This window comes from Copadichromis virginalis, linkage group LG22 (genome assembly GCF_057382275.1).
Source record: "Copadichromis virginalis isolate Kocher_CV1m ecotype Utaka linkage group LG22, C_Virginalis_male_GT1.1, whole genome shotgun sequence".
NCBI lineage: Eukaryota > Metazoa > Chordata > Actinopteri > Cichliformes > Cichlidae > Copadichromis > Copadichromis virginalis.
This window is the reverse complement of record NC_140638.1, coordinates 13,993,444-14,013,948: the sequence shown is the minus strand read 5'-3', so window position 1 is coordinate 14,013,948 and position 20,505 is coordinate 13,993,444. Positions and strand designations below refer to the sequence as shown.

The 20,505-nt window shown below is 40.6% G+C and overlaps 1 protein-coding gene and 1 long non-coding RNA gene across 4 annotated transcripts; one reads left to right on the top strand and one right to left on the bottom strand.

The window, feature by feature from the left end:
* Positions 1–698: 698 nt before the first annotated feature.
* LOC146682982 (uncharacterized) lies at positions 699–10,428 on the bottom strand. 2 transcript variants are annotated; one of them, XR_014917558.1, is made up of 4 exons: positions 10,368–10,428; positions 3,151–3,194; positions 2,221–2,316; positions 699–1,651 (listed from the first exon to the last, which is right to left on the bottom strand). It is a non-coding gene; the product is annotated as an uncharacterized LOC146682982 (long non-coding RNA). The 2 variants fall into 2 exon arrangements; XR_014917557.1 differs by having other exon boundaries at positions 699–2,316.
* Positions 9,811–16,769, top strand: LOC146682981 (small ribosomal subunit protein eS19). Of its 2 annotated transcripts, none has more exons than XM_085446309.1 (6): positions 9,811–10,177; positions 10,392–10,462; positions 13,018–13,118; positions 14,317–14,500; positions 14,595–14,649; positions 15,397–16,245. In XM_085446309.1, exons 2-6 carry the CDS (start codon positions 10,392–10,394, stop codon positions 15,502–15,504), a joined length of 519 nt encoding a protein of 172 aa, XP_085302435.1. In that variant the 5' UTR covers positions 9,811–10,177; the 3' UTR covers positions 15,505–16,245. The 2 variants fall into 2 exon arrangements, with proteins under 2 accessions (XP_085302435.1, XP_085302436.1); XM_085446310.1 differs by lacking the exon at positions 15,397–16,245 and adding an exon at positions 16,258–16,769 and having other exon boundaries at positions 9,816–10,177.
* The last annotated feature ends 3,736 nt before the right edge of the window (positions 16,770–20,505 follow it).

The window sequence follows — 20,505 nt, the reverse complement described above, 5'->3', positions numbered from 1 at the left end:
TCTAATATTTTTACCCTGTGAGCTCTAAGTGAAACATCTGTGAATGTAAAGTGCAATGGTGTCATCACTGTTCTTAGAATTGTCATATTTTAAAAAGCGGCAAATCCTCAGAGACCAAATGTTTGACCTTTTCCCATCGGACTACTTAACCATTATACATTTGTTGTTCAGCTCATTTCCTTTTACATCCAGAGACTCGTCTGCAATAAACACATGTGACAGAGTGAATCCAGCAAAGAGAGGTTGACAGTGAAACCCGAGGCTGTGATGTAGTACATCAACTCAAACCAGACAGTCTGCTGAAGGAAGAAAGAAAGAAAACAAAAAAAAGCAGCATGGCGAGCCAGACTTCACCACGTCTCTCAGCTTTTCTCTGTCCTCTTTAATCCGACACCCCCCACCCAACCCGTCTGTCTCCCTGTCTCTCAGTCCCCCTGAGGTGTGTTCTGTTTGTTCCCTCACTGCCTCTCTCCGTGTCCCTTTCTCTAATGTGCTTTGGCGTGCGTTACCCACGGGTGCTTGCACGCTGCTGCTGCAATCCTAAAGCCGGGTCAGGGGGGCAGTTAAAGCGGCGCATTGCTGTCTGTGACATCAGTCACTGCTATTACTCACGTCTCACCTCTCCTCACTGTCTGAAACCACCAAAGCTTTAGTCCAAAGAGTGCACACAAACAGATTTACACCTATGCTGTCAGATTAGTAAATACAATTTTACTGTGCGTCACACAATCTGGTGTCAAATTCCAACATGCTGGATTTATTTAATTTAGTACAGTGGTTTTAATGCAGGCTCCTGAAATGAAAGTGCAAAAATTAACATGCAAATAAAGTTACTAAAATAAGGATTTATTTTTTGCAGCTAATTTTTTATTTCACAAACTGGTTTACTTCCCATTCTATCTATAAATGGTTGAAATACTAAAATGGAACATTGTTAAAGCCCAAGATGCTTGAAATTGCTTATATATTGTATTTGTTATATTCAAGTCATACAAATCAAAATAGGAGAAAACTAAATGTCTAAACTAAAATGAACTGCAGATATTTCTTAGCGACCCACCAACATATTGACTGGCACAAAATGGATGCTAAACATAGACAGCAAATCTTGTTTGCAAAATATTGAAACACTTTGACAAGGAGCTAAAAAGTTATACATTAATGAGAATTTCTTTGTGGAATAAATGAAATTCTTGTATTGATTGCCAACTATTTTAGGCAGATATCCTTATTTTACTTAAAAATGATCAATTACTCATCAGTCGTTATCAACTATGAGCTGTTGCTAACAGTTTATATAGGGAAAGTATTTTCCTATCAAATCAAAAACCTGCTTTAAAAAAAACAACAACAAAAAAAACATCAATTCTTTCTCAAATTTAAATCACCCCCAATCTCATTATCATTCCTAGTCTAGAAGATGTGCCTTGCACTCTGCATGATGTCTAAAAACTGCACGTCTGAAGTGCGTGCTTCCAGCCAGCCAGCGTGTGAGGATCAGACTGTCAAATCACCACATCTGCCATCAGTGGGAACACTTCAGTACCAGGGGGTTTGTCTGTCACCCCTGCTGTTAGCCAAGCCAATGAAGAGGTGAGCCTGCAAACTCCTTCACTCAGGAATACTGATAGCTGGTATGAAAGCCCTCAGCCTGTGTGTAAGAACACCATATAAATCATACATGACCAGCACCAGGCACCACATGCATGTTACTGCACTGCATTAATAAGCAAGCCAGTTGAGCCTGTGCTTCTGTGCTTCATATGCCCTGTTGAAAGCACCTGCAGCACTGAACTCAATGTGCCACAGGAAAGAAAAAAAAACAAGAAAGAAAGGACAAAGTGAGAAAAACAAAAGGAGGGCGAGTGGTTTGAGAATGGATAAACCAGACAGTGACAGTATAATGACGGCTGGAGTGTAAATACCTACAGGCATGAATAACTGAAGAAATACGAGCACGAGTGCATGGGGACAAATAAAAGGCAGAACAAAGAGCGAGAAAATCAGTAGGCAAAGTAGGACAACAAAATAGATGGTGTGACTGAAAGACAAGCAGACAGATTAACTAAAAGACAGCAGAGAGAGCAAGAAGGTAGAACAAAAGATGAAAGGATGAAATGAAAGGATAGAGAAGGGCAGACTTGGAAGAGATAAAGAGGGGAGGGAGAGTTAGCAGTGCGCATGCTAAAATAGGTGGCAGACTCTTGCCAGTGCAGTGACCTAGTCTCGAAGGACTGAGGAATTCTCAGCGCTGACCCGGACACATTCCTCCAGGCCTCAGACGTTAACCCATGTCACACCTCCAGACTGTACGGACTGTAAAAGGGAACCAGAGCACCACTGAATCGACACATCCTACAGAAAGCACGCAGTTCATAAAGCAGCGTTAACATTTGTCATTTTGAGAGCGTGTTATTTACAACGCACCGTGGAAGCAGAGTGCTACAAATCTGAGCAAACACCTTCCACGAGAATTGTAATATCAGGTAAAGTGCACAGCAGCGATACCAGCTCTGAATCAACAGCCTGTGCTGCCTGCAGAGGACTGTGTGCATGTGTGTGCACACCGAGGGCCCTGCAAAAACATTGTGAAAATATCAGGGCAAGAAGGGCTCTATTGTGTCACAGAGGCAGAATGTAGCTCTTATCCTCGTGCTGGTCTGGGGGCATGGGGTGACATCAGCACAAAGACACAAATGTAATGTGAGGCATCTCCAAAGCTAGCTTCAAGGCTAGACCACAGGCCTGTCTTTATACCCATGCTCTCTCACTTTTCAACAGCATCTGATATTCAGGACATGACCAACTGATGACCCTTCCACTTGTTGCTTACTAAGATCAAGCCCAGCTGACAAGAGTTGCACTAAACTGGTTTAAAAAAAAAAAAGATGTGCAGTTAAAGACTGCATGTTTGCCACTTTCACGCAGGCCCATGGTTAGCAGATATCTGTGTCACAACAGGATGACTCAGGGAAGAGTAATTCAATTATTGTGATGGTGCATCGGCTTTTCGATCGGACCACAGACTAAAATGGCTGACCAAGTGTTCCTGACTACTGAGTGCCAATAAGCAAAACTCTGATCAGTAAAGCACAAACTACAGAATTTTTTGCTTCTTTCATCTCCCTTTATAGCAAGAAATTTCCTTACCTTTTAAAATCCCGTCCTGATGATCTGGCTGTTTCAGGTTCAGTCTGAAAGAGACAAATCAGAGTAAATCACTTGAAACAACTTTCAATCAGTATGTAGTGAAATTTGGAAAATGTGAGTGAATAAAAAGATTGTGGGTTATTCACCTTTAAAGCTAATCTGAATCTACAGCTTAGAATTTCACACCATTTTATTATAGGTTATTTATTATAAGAGCTAAAATATCAAAGTAAAATTACCCCCCCCCAACTGTGCCACTATTTCAAGGTCTTTAGTCCTCTGCTACAGACCACACTTTGTCTCTTGCAGAGATTTCATTGTATAGTTTACATTTCACACTAAGCCCGATTCTTTTGCACTAGCACTACAGTTTCCAGGTTAAAAGGAAAACCGTCAGCACCAAAATTCAAACCTGCTACAACGGCAGCTTGCATGGGAATTCCTGAGGTCTGTTCTGATCCAGTAATGTATGCTGCGGTTGAATGCCATCAATTATGAATGAGAAACACATGAGATTCACGGAGAGCTGGTAGAGGATCGTGGGGAAAGCAGAGGGACCGCAATAATCTGGATATTTTCAATATTACAAACGAAGGTCTGATAGTAGATTATTTAAAGTTAAATTCAGAGATTAGTAAATCATTTAACATTAACTGGCTTCTATATTATACATTTTCAGATTAAAAGAGAAGCACAAAAACAACCTGCTACAAATTGGGTCATCGTCCTCAGTTTGATGCACTATGTATGGTTGCTGTAGCATCCTTTGTGCAGCTTCTCCTTTAAGTCCCAGGTAGTCAGGAGTGTGTTGACCCTGCCAGCGAGTTCATACCATAAGCAGACCCATATAGCTTCTCCTCCAGAGCCCCTGATCACGAGCCTGCTGAGCTGCCGCCTCAGTTACGTAAGATTACATAACACCAGGTCTGTCTGAGTAATATTTCATAACCTGGGGGTCCCACTACACAGGGCAATAGACACCAAATCCGCTCAGAAGTGGAATCAAAACATGCTTGGCAGATTTTAGCCAAAGTTGAAGGGGGAAAAATGAATTTAAAATAAATAAGAGCAGGTTGAGGGCTCTGGGCAGCTTTAGCCAGCCTATCCTGTTCTGTGTTTTTGCTAACCAGAGCAGATATGCGGATCCAGCAAAATTCTGACATCAAAGGCTTTTCCCTTTCATTTTCTTAAGAGCTACAGTACAGTGGAGGTCATGGAAAGGTTGACCCTGAAATGATGCTAAACAAAAAGCACCCTCCCTATTTGGCTGATCGCAGGATGCAGTGATGCTGTCATCTCATTGCACACAAATTGAGCACACATTTAGTCACAGACTATTATTACCAAACTAGGATAGAGAGTGTTATCCAACGCTCTCGGCTACACAATTAAACCAGTCTACAAGATGACAGTTTTGAATTCACTTTACAAAACTACGCAGTCTTAATGCACAAAAAGGTGATTAGGATTTTAAACTTAAGGGGGGAGAAAAAAGAAAAAGCATAAACTTGCACGATCAAGCATTTCTGGGATTATCGTTTGCACATTCACATCTATAAAGAACGACGACGCAGGAACACACATATACGCACCCCTTGGAGCAATACCTTGGATTAAGATAGCAACTGTGGTACAGAATGTGACATAACAGAAGGATATGTAAATAAAAGAAAAAAACAGCAGACACATGTATAACTAAGGAAAAGAAAGGAGATGCCAGAAGATATCCAAGGCTAATACCGCAGGCAAAAAAAGTAGTCAGGGCTGGATGGACTGCAAATGGACGATAGGGGACTTGTTATATATCCTGAGTCTCTCAATTGTCTGACTGTACTTACCTCACTGCTCTTACATAAAGTTAAGCACTTCAAAAGTCATGGTTCAGATACAAAAGTTTAAAAACCTGTTTGCCATTTAACTGAAATCTTTATACTAAAAATCACATCTTGGACTGGGTTTTGTCTTTACAAGCAGCCAGAGAGATTGGGGTACCCGGATGAAGGAGGGGGGAAAGAAAAAAAAAGAAGAAGAAAGAAAAAGGGAGCCGTATGGGAGGAGAGAAACATCTAATGAAAAACAAAACAGCAATACTTTAATTCTCCTCATTTCTCATCCAACTACCTCCGCTTTCATTTCTATACATTTTTATAACTAGCAGCATGGCACAATCCCTGAATACGAAACGTGATCATCGAGCAACTCCACGCATGCGTAAGTACTGCCGGCTCCCTTAACTCTAAATCACACTCCAACATATTACAACACACATGCACAGACACACATGAACAGAGTCTCACACATGCCTCCTTTCGAGTGCTGGCCTCCCATTCAGGGGCCCCCCTAAAACTGGATGCACTCAGTGATCCCTTTCCAAAGCCCTCATCTAAATGTGAGCAGAGGTAATCCTTGAAGGAGAGGCAAGGAGAACAGCGATAACCCACGATAAGGGGCAGAAGGGGGGGGGAAAGAAAGACGCCGAAAGAAGGTGAGAGGTGGAGCGAGAGATGGGATAGAGGAGCAGGATTTTTTTTTTTTTTTGGGGGGGGGGGGGGGGGGGGGGGATTAGCAACCTAGGGAACACATTTTTCAAAAGAAAAAGGAAAAGAGTTGGGGGAAAAAATGAAGTGAGGTGAGGGGGAAGAGGAAGAAAAGAAAGACAGAATATGAGAAAAAGGACATGTACACAGTATACTCACAGATGAATGATCAGAACTGATGAAAAATCATGTCTGAAAACAAAATCAAAGGCGGCCACATAGTGCGAGTCTGAGTTTGGAGAGAAGTCCAGTTTCTTCTCGTTCTGGAGTTTTTTTCCCCCCTTTTTCCCGCGATTTTTGTCAATTCCTATGCAGCTGTCCCTCCTTCCCAAGTCTATCCCCTTACTGGTCCTCTCTTCCCCCTCCCGTTTTTCTTGCCAGTACCGGTACTCTCCTACGTCTCTTTTGCTCTCTTTCTTGCCTTCTCTCTCTCTAAGGCCATGCTCTCCATTTTCCCCTCATTCTTTTGCCTCAGTCTCCTTCATGTGTCCATTCAGACATAATCTTCAACCCCTCAGCTTCAACTTCAAAATGCAGATAAGATTTTCTACAGAGAACGCAACTATGGAGTTGAAAGGAGAAAAAATATATATACTGCAGAAGGGAAGAAGAAAAAAAAAACTGTTTACAGGAAAGGACATGGCATGCAGTCTAATGCAGGGACAATCCACGGCCTGCGTTTTTCAGGGCTGCCACGCATAGTGAGGCGGTGGCGCCGCTGCTGTATATGAGGGTATAAAAAGCAGAATGGCGAGCAAAAGAAAAAGAAGGCAAAAACTGAGCTTACTGCGGTCGGTCTCCAGTGAAAGTGAACAGCATGAGGGAAATGAGTGGGAAGGAGTCCGGGGCGTGTGCATGTGTGTGTGAAGAGGTGGGAGGGGAGAAAAAGCCAACCAGAGAGAGGAGAGAAAGCGAGAGACTGGAGGTTAATGGAGGGAGGGATAGGAGGAGGAGTGTGGCGGTGGGGAAAGAGGAGGGGGCAAGAATTGGAATACATTTTTGTCTTATGCTTGCTATATTCAAATTTTGTGGTTCTCATTTTTTCATGGGGCTAATACCTTCTCTTTTCTCTGAAGAGAAAAGGAAGAAAGAAAGCTACTGTGTCTTTTGTCTCCAGCTCCTGCCGTTCCCTTTCCTGGTTTCCTTTCTGCTTCGACTCTCCTCTATTCAGCCCATTTTCTGCACGTGCACTTGAACTCCAAATCCTGTCTGCCTTCCCCTCCCCTCGCTCTCTAACTGCGCATCTGTGCGCGTCTGCCTCTCTCCCTCCCTCTGTCCTCAGCACAGGCTTGAAATAGTGCTCGCAGGCAGGAGAGCAGCGAGGGGAGGGAAAAGGAGAGGGGGACAAAAAGGGGAGAGAGATGTTGAGAGGGGGGGAGGGGAAGGCGCTTAGACAGGCTGACACAGAGAGCAGAGCTGCTGTGTATGTGTGTATGAACATGTCTGCACATTTGTAAACACATTTAGCTAGCTTTGATTTAGATACAGTGCTTCCACACGCTGGTGCAAGACGTTAGCTCAAATGCCACATAAGATGCGACTTTACGGACAAGGAAAGCCACAACGTTCTGCATTTTCAGCACTTTGCCACATAAGACTTAAACGAGCATCGTCCAAATATGCATTGGTTCTGAACAGCTGAAAGAGGATTCAATACGTGTTTTCCGCAGTATTGATACACCGATACCAGCTGTGCTTCCTCACTCTCCTCTTCGACAGTTCACACATACACTGCAGTGGCCGCTTAGCCCCGCCTCCTCTCTCTAAAAGTATACAAATTCTTATAGTGTGGTTACCCAACTTTTATCCCTTTCAATGTCAGGCTAGTTATTTAATTTGTCTCAGTGGAGATTAATGCAGAAAGAAGTGGACCTTAAAATAAACTGTTACAAAGCCGTTTTTTGTAAAGCCTGTAAAAACTGCACGTAGCCTGCAATAGATCATCCAGCCACCCGCTTCCACTTGCGTAGCCATAGAGGTGGTTAGCGTCTTTCCCTGCTGTCCTAAAGTGACAGTGGGCTAGTTTCAGTCATTGTGCAAGTGTACTGTTTATAAGGTTGGGGGAAACCTGCAGTCAGCTGAGACTAAAGAAGTCACTTGGATGAGCGACGAAACGTTTCTTCCTCACTGAAAACGCTACGTCCAGAAGAACACAAACAACCTTTTGGTGTCGCAAAGTGAGTGACAACCTGAAAAGGACAGGGTACACTGTATCACTGGGTTCGTTTATTTGAGACATTGTACTATTAATTAATTATTCTGAATTCATTTTTAATGCATCGTAGTTTCATGTATTTTAGGTAGTGAATTTGCAAGTGTTTAGTTTGTTAAGCCTTTCTCTAAAATATGAATGTATGTCAGGGACAAGATTTAGGTTTAGAAACTGTACAACAAGAACCTAAAACTTCAGTTGCACCAAACCTTTAAGAACCCTGTTAGGTTGACAAAACCTAAAAATGAGGACATTTACATTGTTATTGTATTTTAGTTTAGATCCTGTCATATAGTTTGTCTTAATTGAAATACATATAAAATCAATTTACCTGTGATCTATGGTAGGCTAACACACTGCACAGTAACAGAAACCCAGCCACATCCAAGTGAGAGCTGCATGTCAGCCTGGGGAGTACGAAGATACTTTGATATCCACAACGGAACAGTACTGTGCAAAAATACGCAAGGAAATTGTTCCAGCTACAGGTGAAAACCACTTGAGGCAAATATCATTGAATACAACAAGGCTATGAAAGTAAGAGAGTAGGAGATACCGGGATGACGTGCAACCCAAAAGTAAACAAATGACTCCACTTAGTATGGAGCTAGGAGCACTCACTAGTTAAACAGGATCAGCAAAAGGTGGATGGAAATTACACTTATGTTATACTTGCACTTAAGACTCCCGTTGAACAAACTACCTAGGTTTCTTTTGTTCTGACATTTGACTTTTTCTGCATCACTACTACTGCACTGTAATGCTGCTGGCACTTTAAATTATAAAGTTCATTGGAAAAGGATTGAAAGTGCCCTTCATTGCATAAAAACTAAAATAATGCTGCCTGTAAGCAGCAATTACATAAAATGTTATTTTTTCCCCCCATGTCATCAAATATTACACATTTCTTTGAAATATTGCAAATTATGAGGCAATAGAAGTAATGTTTCACTTAATTTATACAGTGATAATAACCTTGATATTTCATTAACACAACTATAAAGCATCTTTAAAAATGAATTTACATTGTTCTGTAACACCATTGTATGCATAGAAAAGTACATGGTCTGGTCATTTTGTTGGGATTACATAATGCATTTTTTGAAGCAACTGCACGTCTGCTTAAAAATCTTTTTTCTACTTGAGACTATGTGGCCTAGTAAGATTTCACTTTGCCTTTTAAACGGGACAATTTTAGACGGCAAAATGTTAAGCGCCACGCTAAAAACCCAAGTTTTATGCCCTCAGAGAAAGGTATTGATGAGATGCCTTGAACCTGCACATGCTTTTGAACTGACAATAAAACCCCTTAAGAGCCTGGACTTAAAGTTAAGAGAAAGCTTCAAATCCTCACATTTAACAAGCCATTTGTTTTTATTGTTAATCAATTAAGTGGCTTTCAGCTCAAAACCAATTTTAGTCATTTTTATTTTAAACTTGAGTACAAGCCTGTAATCATCATTTCCCTTGAAGTGTATTTGATGGACTTTTTTAACATTACAATATAGAATTAAGCCTAATGTAATATCCATCAAATAAAATAGTTTGTTATGTATCTGATAAAGACTTATATGGGTTCTGATCTTTGTTATATTTCTGAACAAGGCCAAAGCGCTTAGTTTGGGGGATGGTGACAGATGCTGACTGCTTGGGTAGCTCCAAATCTAATGCGTTGTGTCATGATCAACCGTTGAAATGCACTCTTGTGTTTCCTTCAAACACGGAGCACAGGCTCGGCAGCCGCAGAATGAGCTCCATTTAGCGTTTGACAGCCAAATAAAAGCAACGTTGACTGTATTTGCATAAACTAGAGTTCACTGCAGGTGAAAAATTAAGACGATACCAGCCCTCTGGTGCTTTCCTCCCCCCCCCCTCCCTGACTGCAGAGCACTTTCTGAAAAGGATCCTGATAAACACGAAGTGGGCCAGGGTGTAAAGAAAGGTGCCACAACAGTCCCCCCTGCTGGGATTCAGCAGGAGTACTTCATAAACTGCATCCTCATATTCAAAAACTCGCTTTTTAATATTGTTTCGCCACCTTTTTTGACCCGTAGGATTACAATACAAGTGGAGAATATTGCCGTCAGTGTTACTTAGGTTTAAAGGGTGAATTAAGCTGGGATATTAAGCGGCAGGCGAGGTTAGTTTGGGATAAGGTATCATCTTTTCCAAACGAGGGCAGTCTCCCTCCATCCCTCTTCAGCATCCTTTTTTGCTGCAGTCACTAAGCTGGGAGTCCATAACCGCCTGCCTGTCGTCTCTGTGGGGCCTATACAAAGTAAGATATTTGGTAATATATGATAATGACAGGTGTACGTTTGAGTAACAGAAAGAGGCGAAGTGTCTGCCCCGCTTTCAGTTACTTTAGCTAGGCTAGCTTAGAGTTTTAGCTAACGTTAGCACGGACGGTACATCAGCGCTGATTTTCTGCTCGTAAAGCCGCAAACAGTGTATCATTTTCAGCTCACCCCTGTCTCCAACTGTCCTTCTAGATGCCCAGCGTCACGGTGAAAGATGTCAACCAGCAAGAGTTTGTCAAAGCACTGTCAGCTTTCCTCAAAAAGTAAGTAATGCACCACAACCTGCCTCTGCGCTTATCTGATGACGGGCTGATGTCCACCTGTCAATCAAGCGGGATGATGGGGTATTTGTGAAGGCTGGGCAGAGGCTCAGACAGCTGCAATACGCGGTGAATCACAGGGAAAGGACAGTTTATTAATGCAGACACCGAACTGAGGGCCACCTAAGATTATACTTTTTTTTTTTATTTATTTATTTTTATTTTAATTAAAGGACGGGCGATAGAGGGAAGAGAGGAGGACAACAGAATAAACACTTGAAAATTAAACTTCGGAGATTAAAATTGTAAATTTGAAGAAGAAATGCTTCGAAGGAAAAAACAAAAGCTAAAAAACAAACAAAACAAACAAACAAACAAAAAAAACAACCCAAAACTATGCGTCCTAGAAAAGAAAAATTCAATTTGAGAGATGAAGTTAATCGGAGAGTGTAAATTTGTGAGTGTTTAGCTAATTTTACGTCAAAGTAGCGCAAATTAGAATAAACTGGCAGATTTATGAGGGATAAAAAGGTAAATGCAGAAGAAGAATTGACACTTTTTTTGTGGCAAAAAACTGGCACATATTGGGTGGGATTGTGAAAAGAAATGATTAAAACTGTAGATTTGAGAGGGAAAGCTGCTAAATTTACTATATTGAACTATATTCCAATTTTTTTTAATTGAATTTGTGTCAGACCTTATTTATTTATAAATCAAATTTATAATTTTTTTAAAAAAGCTACAAGTCTTCCTAACATGCAATGATTTTACAAGTTTTGTTTTTCAGCGATTACATTAATCTTGAAGACTTCCTAGAGAGACCCATGCAAAGTAATAAGAGATTGGCATACCGAGGAGACAAAGAATGGAAGAAACTCGGGAAGAAAAGCAGACCACAAATACAGGAGTGTATTTACACAGAGGGCTAATTTCAAACAAGACACAGGTGGGAGCAGAGCTCAGGCACAGACAACTAAATAGAGGTGAAAACAATGAAGGAAAAAAACAAGAAAAACTGGAAGTAAAACCAAAATAATATACATGAAAGATCTAATTTGGTTACAATCAGAACCTGAAGTTTTGATTGCATAGTTTTCACAGCTAGGTTTCAGTAAAACACACACACAGATGATTTCTTAAAATGTATATGCATGCATAGACAATTATATTTGTATAACTTTAATAGTACTAAAGAAACAACCAGTCTCGTGGCCAATTACGTCTTCTGTATTTAGATTAAAATTTTTGTAAAATGTAAGTCACTCAGGAAAATCCAGTTCATAGTTAAAAAGTGATTTAATATAACTATTTTAAAGGGTCTCAGTCTCCGTAGCAGAGTAAAAGAATGAAACACACATGGGCTCCAGAATGTAGTAAACCACAGTAGCAGCCATGATGACATGATGCTGTATTTCAGTGCGGCTTCTGACACATCACAGATGTTCTCTCTCTTGTGGTATGTGGCCATTCTCAGTTGAGTATTGCTGATTTTCTATGTATATCACTGCTGTCTTGTTCACACGTATAAACAGTTTCACATATGTTTCCCTTTCACTCACCACCGTGTGTGTGTCAGTGTTTATTGTGTGGTTTTTACTGGCCGATAAATCACATTTACAACCAGTGAACCTTCAGAGTACAGCCCGACTGACGGCTGATATTAACTGTTTGCCGATATATCGGCTACAGTTGCAATAGCCGATAAATTAAAGTGAAAATGTAAAGAAGAGAGGGGCGAGATGCCCTTAAACACTGAGTGTTGATGTTGTATAGTATGTCTACAAAAGGGCGCTCTCTAACTTCCATGTTGGCAACACAAATGTGATAACCAGCTGATCCGAACTGAGTGGCAGTGAGTAATCTGTGACTTGCTGTGACAAGAAAACTAGATTAAACTGCATTTTCATATTAGCTTAGTAATTTGAATATATATAACAAATATAATAATTTTCTTTATGTTTTGTGTGTCTGAAAGAAAAACTATTGGCTGATGTATCAGGTTCTTCGTTTTTTTTTAACTATGTTAAATATTGGTATCAGTATCAGTCTTAAAAATCCTATATAGGTCAGCCTGTACTCCAGAGGGAGCTCAGACTCATGCAACAACAATAATACACCCCCTGAATGCTGAAAAAAGAAAGCAAAATTCCAGCTTGTTTCATTTTCTTTATTGTGCTTTATTTTACAATAGATACCCCACTGGTCTTTCTGCACATCTGCTGTACCTCTACTGCCATACTTTTGCCTGCATGGGATTAATAGAGGCTGTATTTTCATATTTCTCATGATGGAAATTTCTAACTTAGAACTACTTTAAATATGTACACTGTTAGTGCACTTAAGTGGAAACATCCTACAAAGAGCGATAAAATATGAAGTTCTTACTTTGACTCTCATCCAAATTGTAATCAAAGCTTTTTATGACCAAAAAAATCTGCCTTACTCTACACGATGAAGTCTTTACCTTTATTATCATATATATGAGTTGGAAAAGCAAACAATTTAATATGTATCACACTGTTTTTATTCATCACATCACCTACTAATTGATTTTTCAGGTCTGGCAAACTGAAGGTCCCAGAGTGGGTTGATACCGTGAAGCTTGCCAGGCACAAGGAGCTTGCCCCCTGTGACGACAACTGGTTTTACACCAGAGCAGGTTGGTTTTCGTTTCCACGTGCAGCTGGAGTGACAAATAATCATAAAAAGTAAATGAAAGTCATGAACATGTCAGGCTCAGTCCTCTCTAGTGTGTGGATGTGCAGTTTCTCTCTGTCTCAAGCTGTTTTAATTATTGCTCAGACAAAATAAACAATTACACACCGAACAATTACCCAAACAGAGTTGATTACAGTCAACATGAAAAGCAATCATTAGCTGAATTGACTCAGTGAACTGAAATGTTTAACCAGAAGATATATTTTATTTGATAAAGTTTGGGTTCTGGAAATCTCATCTTAAGATGGAAAAACAATTCGGTCTTGGAGTTATTTGTACCTTTTTTAGGCATCCTTGTGATTTATGATCATACACAAACAGCTGAGTAACACAGGCAGGCCTTTCACTGTGGCTACCATGAACCTAGGTGCAGTACAGTCAAATCTGTTCTTTGTTTCTGAGCCCCTGATTTAGGGAACATTGTCTTAATTATGTCATTTTATTAATTCATGATTTCTTTTGAGTTTTGATTTATGTTGTTTGGTCTTCTGTTTATAATGTTTTATGTTCCCTGGTCCATTGGAATCTCTTTGTCATTTTTGCCCTTAGTTATTTGCTTTGATGGTAATAAGTTTGTTACTTCCTTTTGTGATCCTTCTCTGTTTGCCAGTCTTGTCTCTGTGGTCATTTTCTGTGTAGTTCATTTCCTGTTTTATGTTTGTGGTCTTTTGTCCCTGATGGTTTCTATTTAGTGCAACATCTTTTGTCCCATTATCCCTGATTTGTGTTGTGTTTTCCTTCTCAGCTGTGTATTGGATTGCCTGGAGTTATGCTTTGCTTTGGATTACTTTCAGACTTTATTATGCTTATATTTAAGGGCTCTACTTTATGCTTTACTCCTGTGTCCCATGTCTGGGTCTGCAATCCTGACACTTTCTCCTGTTTGTTAACTTAGTTTTCCATTATTGAGATAGTAGCATGCTGCACATTGTGCTTCTGCCTGGAATAAAAATTTGTTATATGAATAAAGAATATTCGCGAAATTCAATAGAAACGCATGCACTGCACACTGTTCCTTTACCTGTGGATGTCCTGTACTGACTTATATTAGCTCTAAAATATGTTGACTTCTTGTATTTTGAATGATAAAATAAGTTCATACTGAAACATACTGCACTGTATATGATACGTGCCACCAGCATCCACGGCCCGCCACCTGTACCTGCGAGGAGGGGTCGGCGTGGGCTCCATGATCAAAATCTACGGTGGCCGCCAGAGGAACGGCGTATGCCCCGCCCACTTCAGCGTAGGATCCAGGAACGTGGCGAGGAAGGTCCTGCAAGCTCTGGAGGGCCTCAAGATGGTGGAGAAGGATCCCAATGGGTGAGAAGGGTGAATGCTGAGACGATGTGATTCTGAGGTGGTGACTTCACAACAACTGTTATTTTTAAATGTTTTAAAATATTTGTGCTTACAGCGGTCGTAGACTGACCTCTCAGGGTCAGAGAGACCTGGATAGGATCGCTGGGCAGGTGAGTTGTTAGACTTGCACTACATGCATATGTGGATTTATCTGTGCATAAAAATGTTGTTTCATTCTCTGTAATGTGCATATTATTCCTGCAGTTAGTTAAAGACTGTAATTGAGAGGGGTTAATCAGAATTTGTATTATTTTTATGGTGTAGAGGATAAAAATAATACTTTTTTTCAGCAGAACTATAGTGACAGTGAGCAGGGGATCATATCTAATTGTCATAATGTTGTTAAATAACTCTTTACAGTGGACCCATTATGGTCTTTGAGGTCCATGTATGTAAAAGTAATTCCTTTGAGCCAAACGCTCAGGCTAAGAGTTTCAGTCTTTTTCTAGTCTTGGATCTGTACGATATCACAGAGTAGGGAATTCCCTAATGTGGTCATCTCAGACATGCAGCAGCCCCACCCACCTACTGCTCAAGCCTTTTGTTTATGAAGAAATCAATTGGATAAAAGCTGGTTTAAAGGCTGTGTCTCAGACCCAGTTTAAGACAAATAAAAATGATTTTTGTTTTTTATTCAGTATGAGATGCTACTCTTAAAAGGTAAGAATAAATGGAAGCTCATTACATTTATTTTTTGCTGTCATAGTAAAAAGAAAGCACAGCATCTGTTAATTCTAAGGTCTAGTTTGTTCAGATGTAGCTTTGCAAACCTGAGCTGTGCTGGTATGTGTTTAGTGTTTTTCTAATTGTAGTGTTCAGTGGTTTACACATTCAGCTAACAAGCGAAATATCCCCAGTTCAAGACCAGCAGAAGACACAAATCCCTCGGAGGGTGGCGTCAGGAAGGACAAAAATCTGTGCCAAATCAAATATGTGGCTTCATCCTCTGTGGTGATCCCTTGTGAATATGCAGCCGAAAGAAGGTCTCTGCTGTCGGGAACTTTAACACTTAACGCGCTAACTGAGAGTTTATCCAAGCTTTGTACGGATGACCTTGCGGTGAATTTGTTGGGTTTTCCACAGCTGCCATGAATGTTTTCCACTTGTGAATAATCTTTCTCACTGCAAAATGGACTTGAGATTGTTTTGAAATGATGTCATAGCCCCTCGCAGATTGACGGGCAGCAAGAATTGCTTCTCCAAGGTGATGTCTTTCTTTCTTGGCATTGTGTTAATGCACCCGAACGCTCCAGAGCATCAGTATGGGAAGGGTTATGAGATTATTACCATACAATCCATCATCTCCTTTTATAGAGGTGTTCGTATTTGGATAATTTTAAGACCTGCTAAGGGCCAGATGATTTATTTTTCATGATCCCATTCGTAAAACTCTAGAACTGAAAGAGTGTGCGCTTCCTTTTTTTTTATCATGACTGTAGACACATTTGATACTTGCAGAGGGCTTCAAAGACATCAGAAATTAAATGTCATTATTGCTCAACCCTTTACAGCACCAGATGTGCAGCATACAGTTGAAGTGGCTCCCTCTAGTGTTGTGTCTCAGTTATGGCAACAATGTAAAACATAATCATATGTGAGATATTTCTTGGGATCTCTAAATAAATACTGCATGCCTTGTGTGCAGAGTATAGCTTCTCAGTTTGTTACATCAGCACGACTGTCCTCTCTCCTCTTTTTATTGTCTTTTGTGTGCTCAGGTTGCCTCAGCAAACAAGAAACAGCGGAGTTTACAGAGCGCCATCTGAGGACGTTATATAAGAATCCTGAGAAAAGGAATGCAGTTATGCCTTACCGCTTATTTACTCAAGTTCACCCTCCTCCCACATCAACCCAGTGCCGACAGTAACCGAGCACAAAGAGGCACTTCATAGCGATGCATGTGTCTAAAATACAGCGAGTGCAAATATCATACATGAATGTTTTGCAGCAGTCAGAGGTTGGCGGTGGCCTTGTAACATTAAGGCGCAGAGTGGAAACAAAAGCACTCCGAATGCAGTGTTACAAAGCAAAAGCATGTTCGTATTTTTGCCTACGAATGTGAAGCAATGGAGAGAAAAAGAAATGTGAGAGCAGATGTAGAAAGGAAAGAAATGCAAAGAATTCTCATGCACATTTTTATTCATTTTCTAACTTTGTGTTTGCAGAATGGTATTACTGAGCACATATACGTTATACAGGATGCTCTGAATAAAATGAGTATGAGCACTGACTGAATGTCAGTTTTTATATGGGCCTGTGAGTGACTCTTGCTCAGTTTAGCTGCTGCTCATGACGCTGCTTATCCAGCTGATGTAGTAATTGAGTAATTAGGACCCTACACCACCGGGCAGAACATGTTCCCTCTAAGCCTGAAGGGAAAAAGAAGGAACACACGCATGTAAAGGAAGCACTCAAAACGTGCGGCTATCCTAAATGGGCGTTCTTAAAGTCAGCAAACAGGCACAGAAAAGAAGACCAGACACCAGCGAGGGAGGATAAGAAAGACAGACGCAACAACATTGTCATCCCCTATGTAGCCGGTGTATCAGAGAAACTCAGGAGAGTTTTCTCCAAGCATGACATCCCGGTGCATTTCAGACCCAGCAACACGCTCAGACAAAAACTGGTTCACCCGAAAGACAAAACGCCAAAACACAAACTTAACAATGTGGTGTATGCTGTACGGTGCAGCGAGGAATGTCCAGACCTCTACATTGGAGAGACCAAACAGCCACTTCACAAGCGCATGGCACAACACAGAAGAGCCACCTCCACAGGACAAGACTCAGCAGTCCATCTGCATCTTAAGGACAAAGGTCACTCTTTCGAGGATGCCAATGTTCACATTTTGGACAGAGAGGACAGATGGTTTGAAAGAGGAGTGAAAGAAGCCATCTATGTCCACTGTGAGCGACCATCTTTGAACAGAGGCGGGGGTTTATGACTCCAACTGTCTGCCATCTATAATCCAGTTTTGAGTTCCCTCCCCAGACGCCTTAATGCCCACTCACATCCTGGGCCATCTGACCTCAGGAATTCGCATGATAAGGTGGGGCCAGGTTTCACAATGAGCTCACCCGAAACCCTGGCTGATTGGGACCCACACCCAGTTTCACACCTTGGCTCAGGCGATTAGAGGATCATCAGGGGGTCTTTTTGTCCCTCTGTGATACTCTCACTAAGTTTAAATCTGGGACTCCCCACCATTTGACCTTAGAACTGAAGAAGCTTCTCGGATGAGAGGTGAAACGTCTTCAAGCAACTTAAAGAAGTCCAGACGCTTTTCTTTGCAAGCTCCTTTGACTACGATGACCTGGATGACTGAGAACCTTCACAGACATACATATTCAGTAAACTTAAATATTCATTTCACAGAAGGCTGGTCAGCAAGGCTTTCTTCTTCATCATCTTCAGGGTTTGCACCAGTGTACTGCAAGCCCTGCCAGACCTGAACACCAGGCTAAGACCCGTACATTCTGTAGATATAGGCTTTAATCTAATGTATCTTATTGGCATACTTTCACCTATTTTATGAAAGGTTTAATCTATAAAACCCATAACATTCAGATTAACAGGCTGATGATCAAATTAGGTAGCTTAAGACAAGCATTTTACTCCAAATACTTTGGCCCAGAGATCCAAACAATGGATCTCAAACAGAATAACAGCACTGTGTGAGAAAAGTGACAATTAGAAGCACAATAACACAACAATTCAAAGAATTTGAATTGTAAAAAACAAAACAGGATATGTTCCATGTACTAACAGAAACTTCCCCTTTTTCTATAATTTTATACATTTATTACAATTTAAATCATGCTGACACATTTTTCTCATTTACTACAGCAGCATTTCTTTACCACGTCAAAAACTAAGAAAAGCTGTTACAAATGGCCTTCTTTTTCTTTTTTCTAAATATGTAGTTAAACTTCTTTAGTTTCACTGGTGCTTCCTGCTTAGGATCAAAATGGGCTGTAACGTGAGTCTCCATGTAAAATGAGTGCATCATACCTGCTCTAACACAAGACAAATGGCTGAAAAAAGCGAGTGAATCATGAGTTATGGAGCAACTGGCTCATAAGATAAGGTTTTATGAGGACTGGGTTCGAGAGGAATAGAAGCAACATGTCAATGACAGGGTGAGGTCACAGGAACACATGGTAAACAAACCAGTATATGATGTAAATCTGCAGAGCGGCTGAAAATAGCAGCACTGCGAGCACATAATTCTCACAGTGAATTGGCTAAAAACACTCAAGATCTATCCAAACTGAACCAAGGACACATGAATCACTTGATTTTATCTGTAAATGTGTATTTAAAAAGTATAAGGACTAGTAGATGCCCTGTCTGAGCTGAGCAAGACAACACCTGTAACATTTCTCTTCAAAGCATCACAGCATGAAGTTGTTAAACGTGGGATCAGGTAAGTTAGTTATGGATAAAAGATTCTTCTGAATGTAACTGATGACATCTTTTCTGGAAAAAAACATTCTTGACATGCAATGAGTAAATTAAATCCCAAACAAACCACGATGATGGCAGATGTCATAATGTTACCCATGTGATTGTGATGAAACCACCATGCTGACAGATATTTGCTACATTTGGTCACTTGTCCTTATGATGTCTTTGTTTGAGTGCTATATTTCTGTAATTAAAAATCCTCTTCAGTCTCTACAATCAGGAATAACAGAAAAAGGCAATCAATTGGTCCTTTTGTACCAAGGTGGCTCCTGATAACAGGCAAGCACCCTCACCTCTCATCCCTGCAAGCCTCTCTCCTCTCTTTCCCTCTGAACTGTAGCGGAAGTGAGGTATAAAATATCACAGAGTACTTAAGTAAATGTACTTAGTTACATTCTAAGACACTTTGACTAGGTTTTCTCTCCAACAATACTGCTGGATCTCCCTCTTACAGTCAATATTAGAGTGAGAGCATCTTTCTGATGCTCAATTAGATGCCATTAGAGTGTAAACCTGCACCAGTGAAGTTTAATAAGAAGTGCACTCAGTCTCAGATTTCATGCGCATACTTGTGTACCACCTCAGTCTCTTTGTGTGCACTGGGCTTTAACTCACTGGGCATTCCTGCAGATTGCGTCATCAACGATGGGCTCCCACAGGCACTGAAGATTGCTGGGGTAGTAGAAAACTGGTTGAAAATCGGGTGATGTAATGTTAATTTTGCACATATCTCCTGCCTCCACAAGAATGCATTAGGAGACACGATAATCCCACATCAAAGCACAAGCATTTCTTTAACTCTAACTAGCAATGACTAATTTTAATCATTAGACAAAAAAGCTGTTTATATCCATCTCACAGACATGTCATTATGTACTTTTAAAACTATTGATATTTATTTAGACTCTTTCTCTCTGATTGATCTCTCCTTCTTTAAATGAGCCAGGCATAACATTATGGTAGACCGTGTGTCGAGGTTCTCAAGACAACATCACACACTAACCTGTATTCAGAGGCTCAATTCATTCATGCACTTTTCAACTCTTTTAATTCAAATAAAATGTACAATTATTGTTCTTTTCTTGCCTGTCACTGGGCAAGAGATGGGGTACATCCTGAACAGGAGAGACAGACAACCAATCACACACAGTCACACCTACGGCTAATGTAGAATCACCAATTAACTTAACATAATATGCAGTATTGTGCAAAACTCTTGAGCCACCCCTCATTTCTTTATATTGTGTTAGAAAAATGGGAAATAGGCATAGTGATTTATTGAAACATGCAAATGTACATGATAGTTCAGTATATAAGGCAAGCTTGAAAGTAAATATTTGGTGTGACCAACTTTATTCTTCAACATAGTGTGAACGCTTTTAGGCAGCTCTTGTGTTTTCTTTAAAGTCTTCAGGAATTGTTCTCCAGGCTTCTTGAAGGACACTCAGGGTGTTGGCTAACTTTTGTTCTGTTCTCCATCAAGATGATATCACACTGCT

Excerpts from the sequence above, each read along its gene's own strand:
- LOC146682981 (XM_085446309.1), top strand. The coding sequence starts at position 10,392 with ATGCCCAGCGTCACGGTGAAAGATGTCAACCAGCAAGAGTTTGTCAAA. Across the intron at positions 10,463-13,017 it reads CTGTCAGCTTTCCTCAAAAA|GTCTGGCAAACTGAAGGTCC; the intron begins GTAAGTAATGCA and ends TTGATTTTTCAG. Across the intron at positions 14,501-14,594 it reads GTGGAGAAGGATCCCAATGG|CGGTCGTAGACTGACCTCTC; the intron begins GTGAGAAGGGTG and ends TTGTGCTTACAG.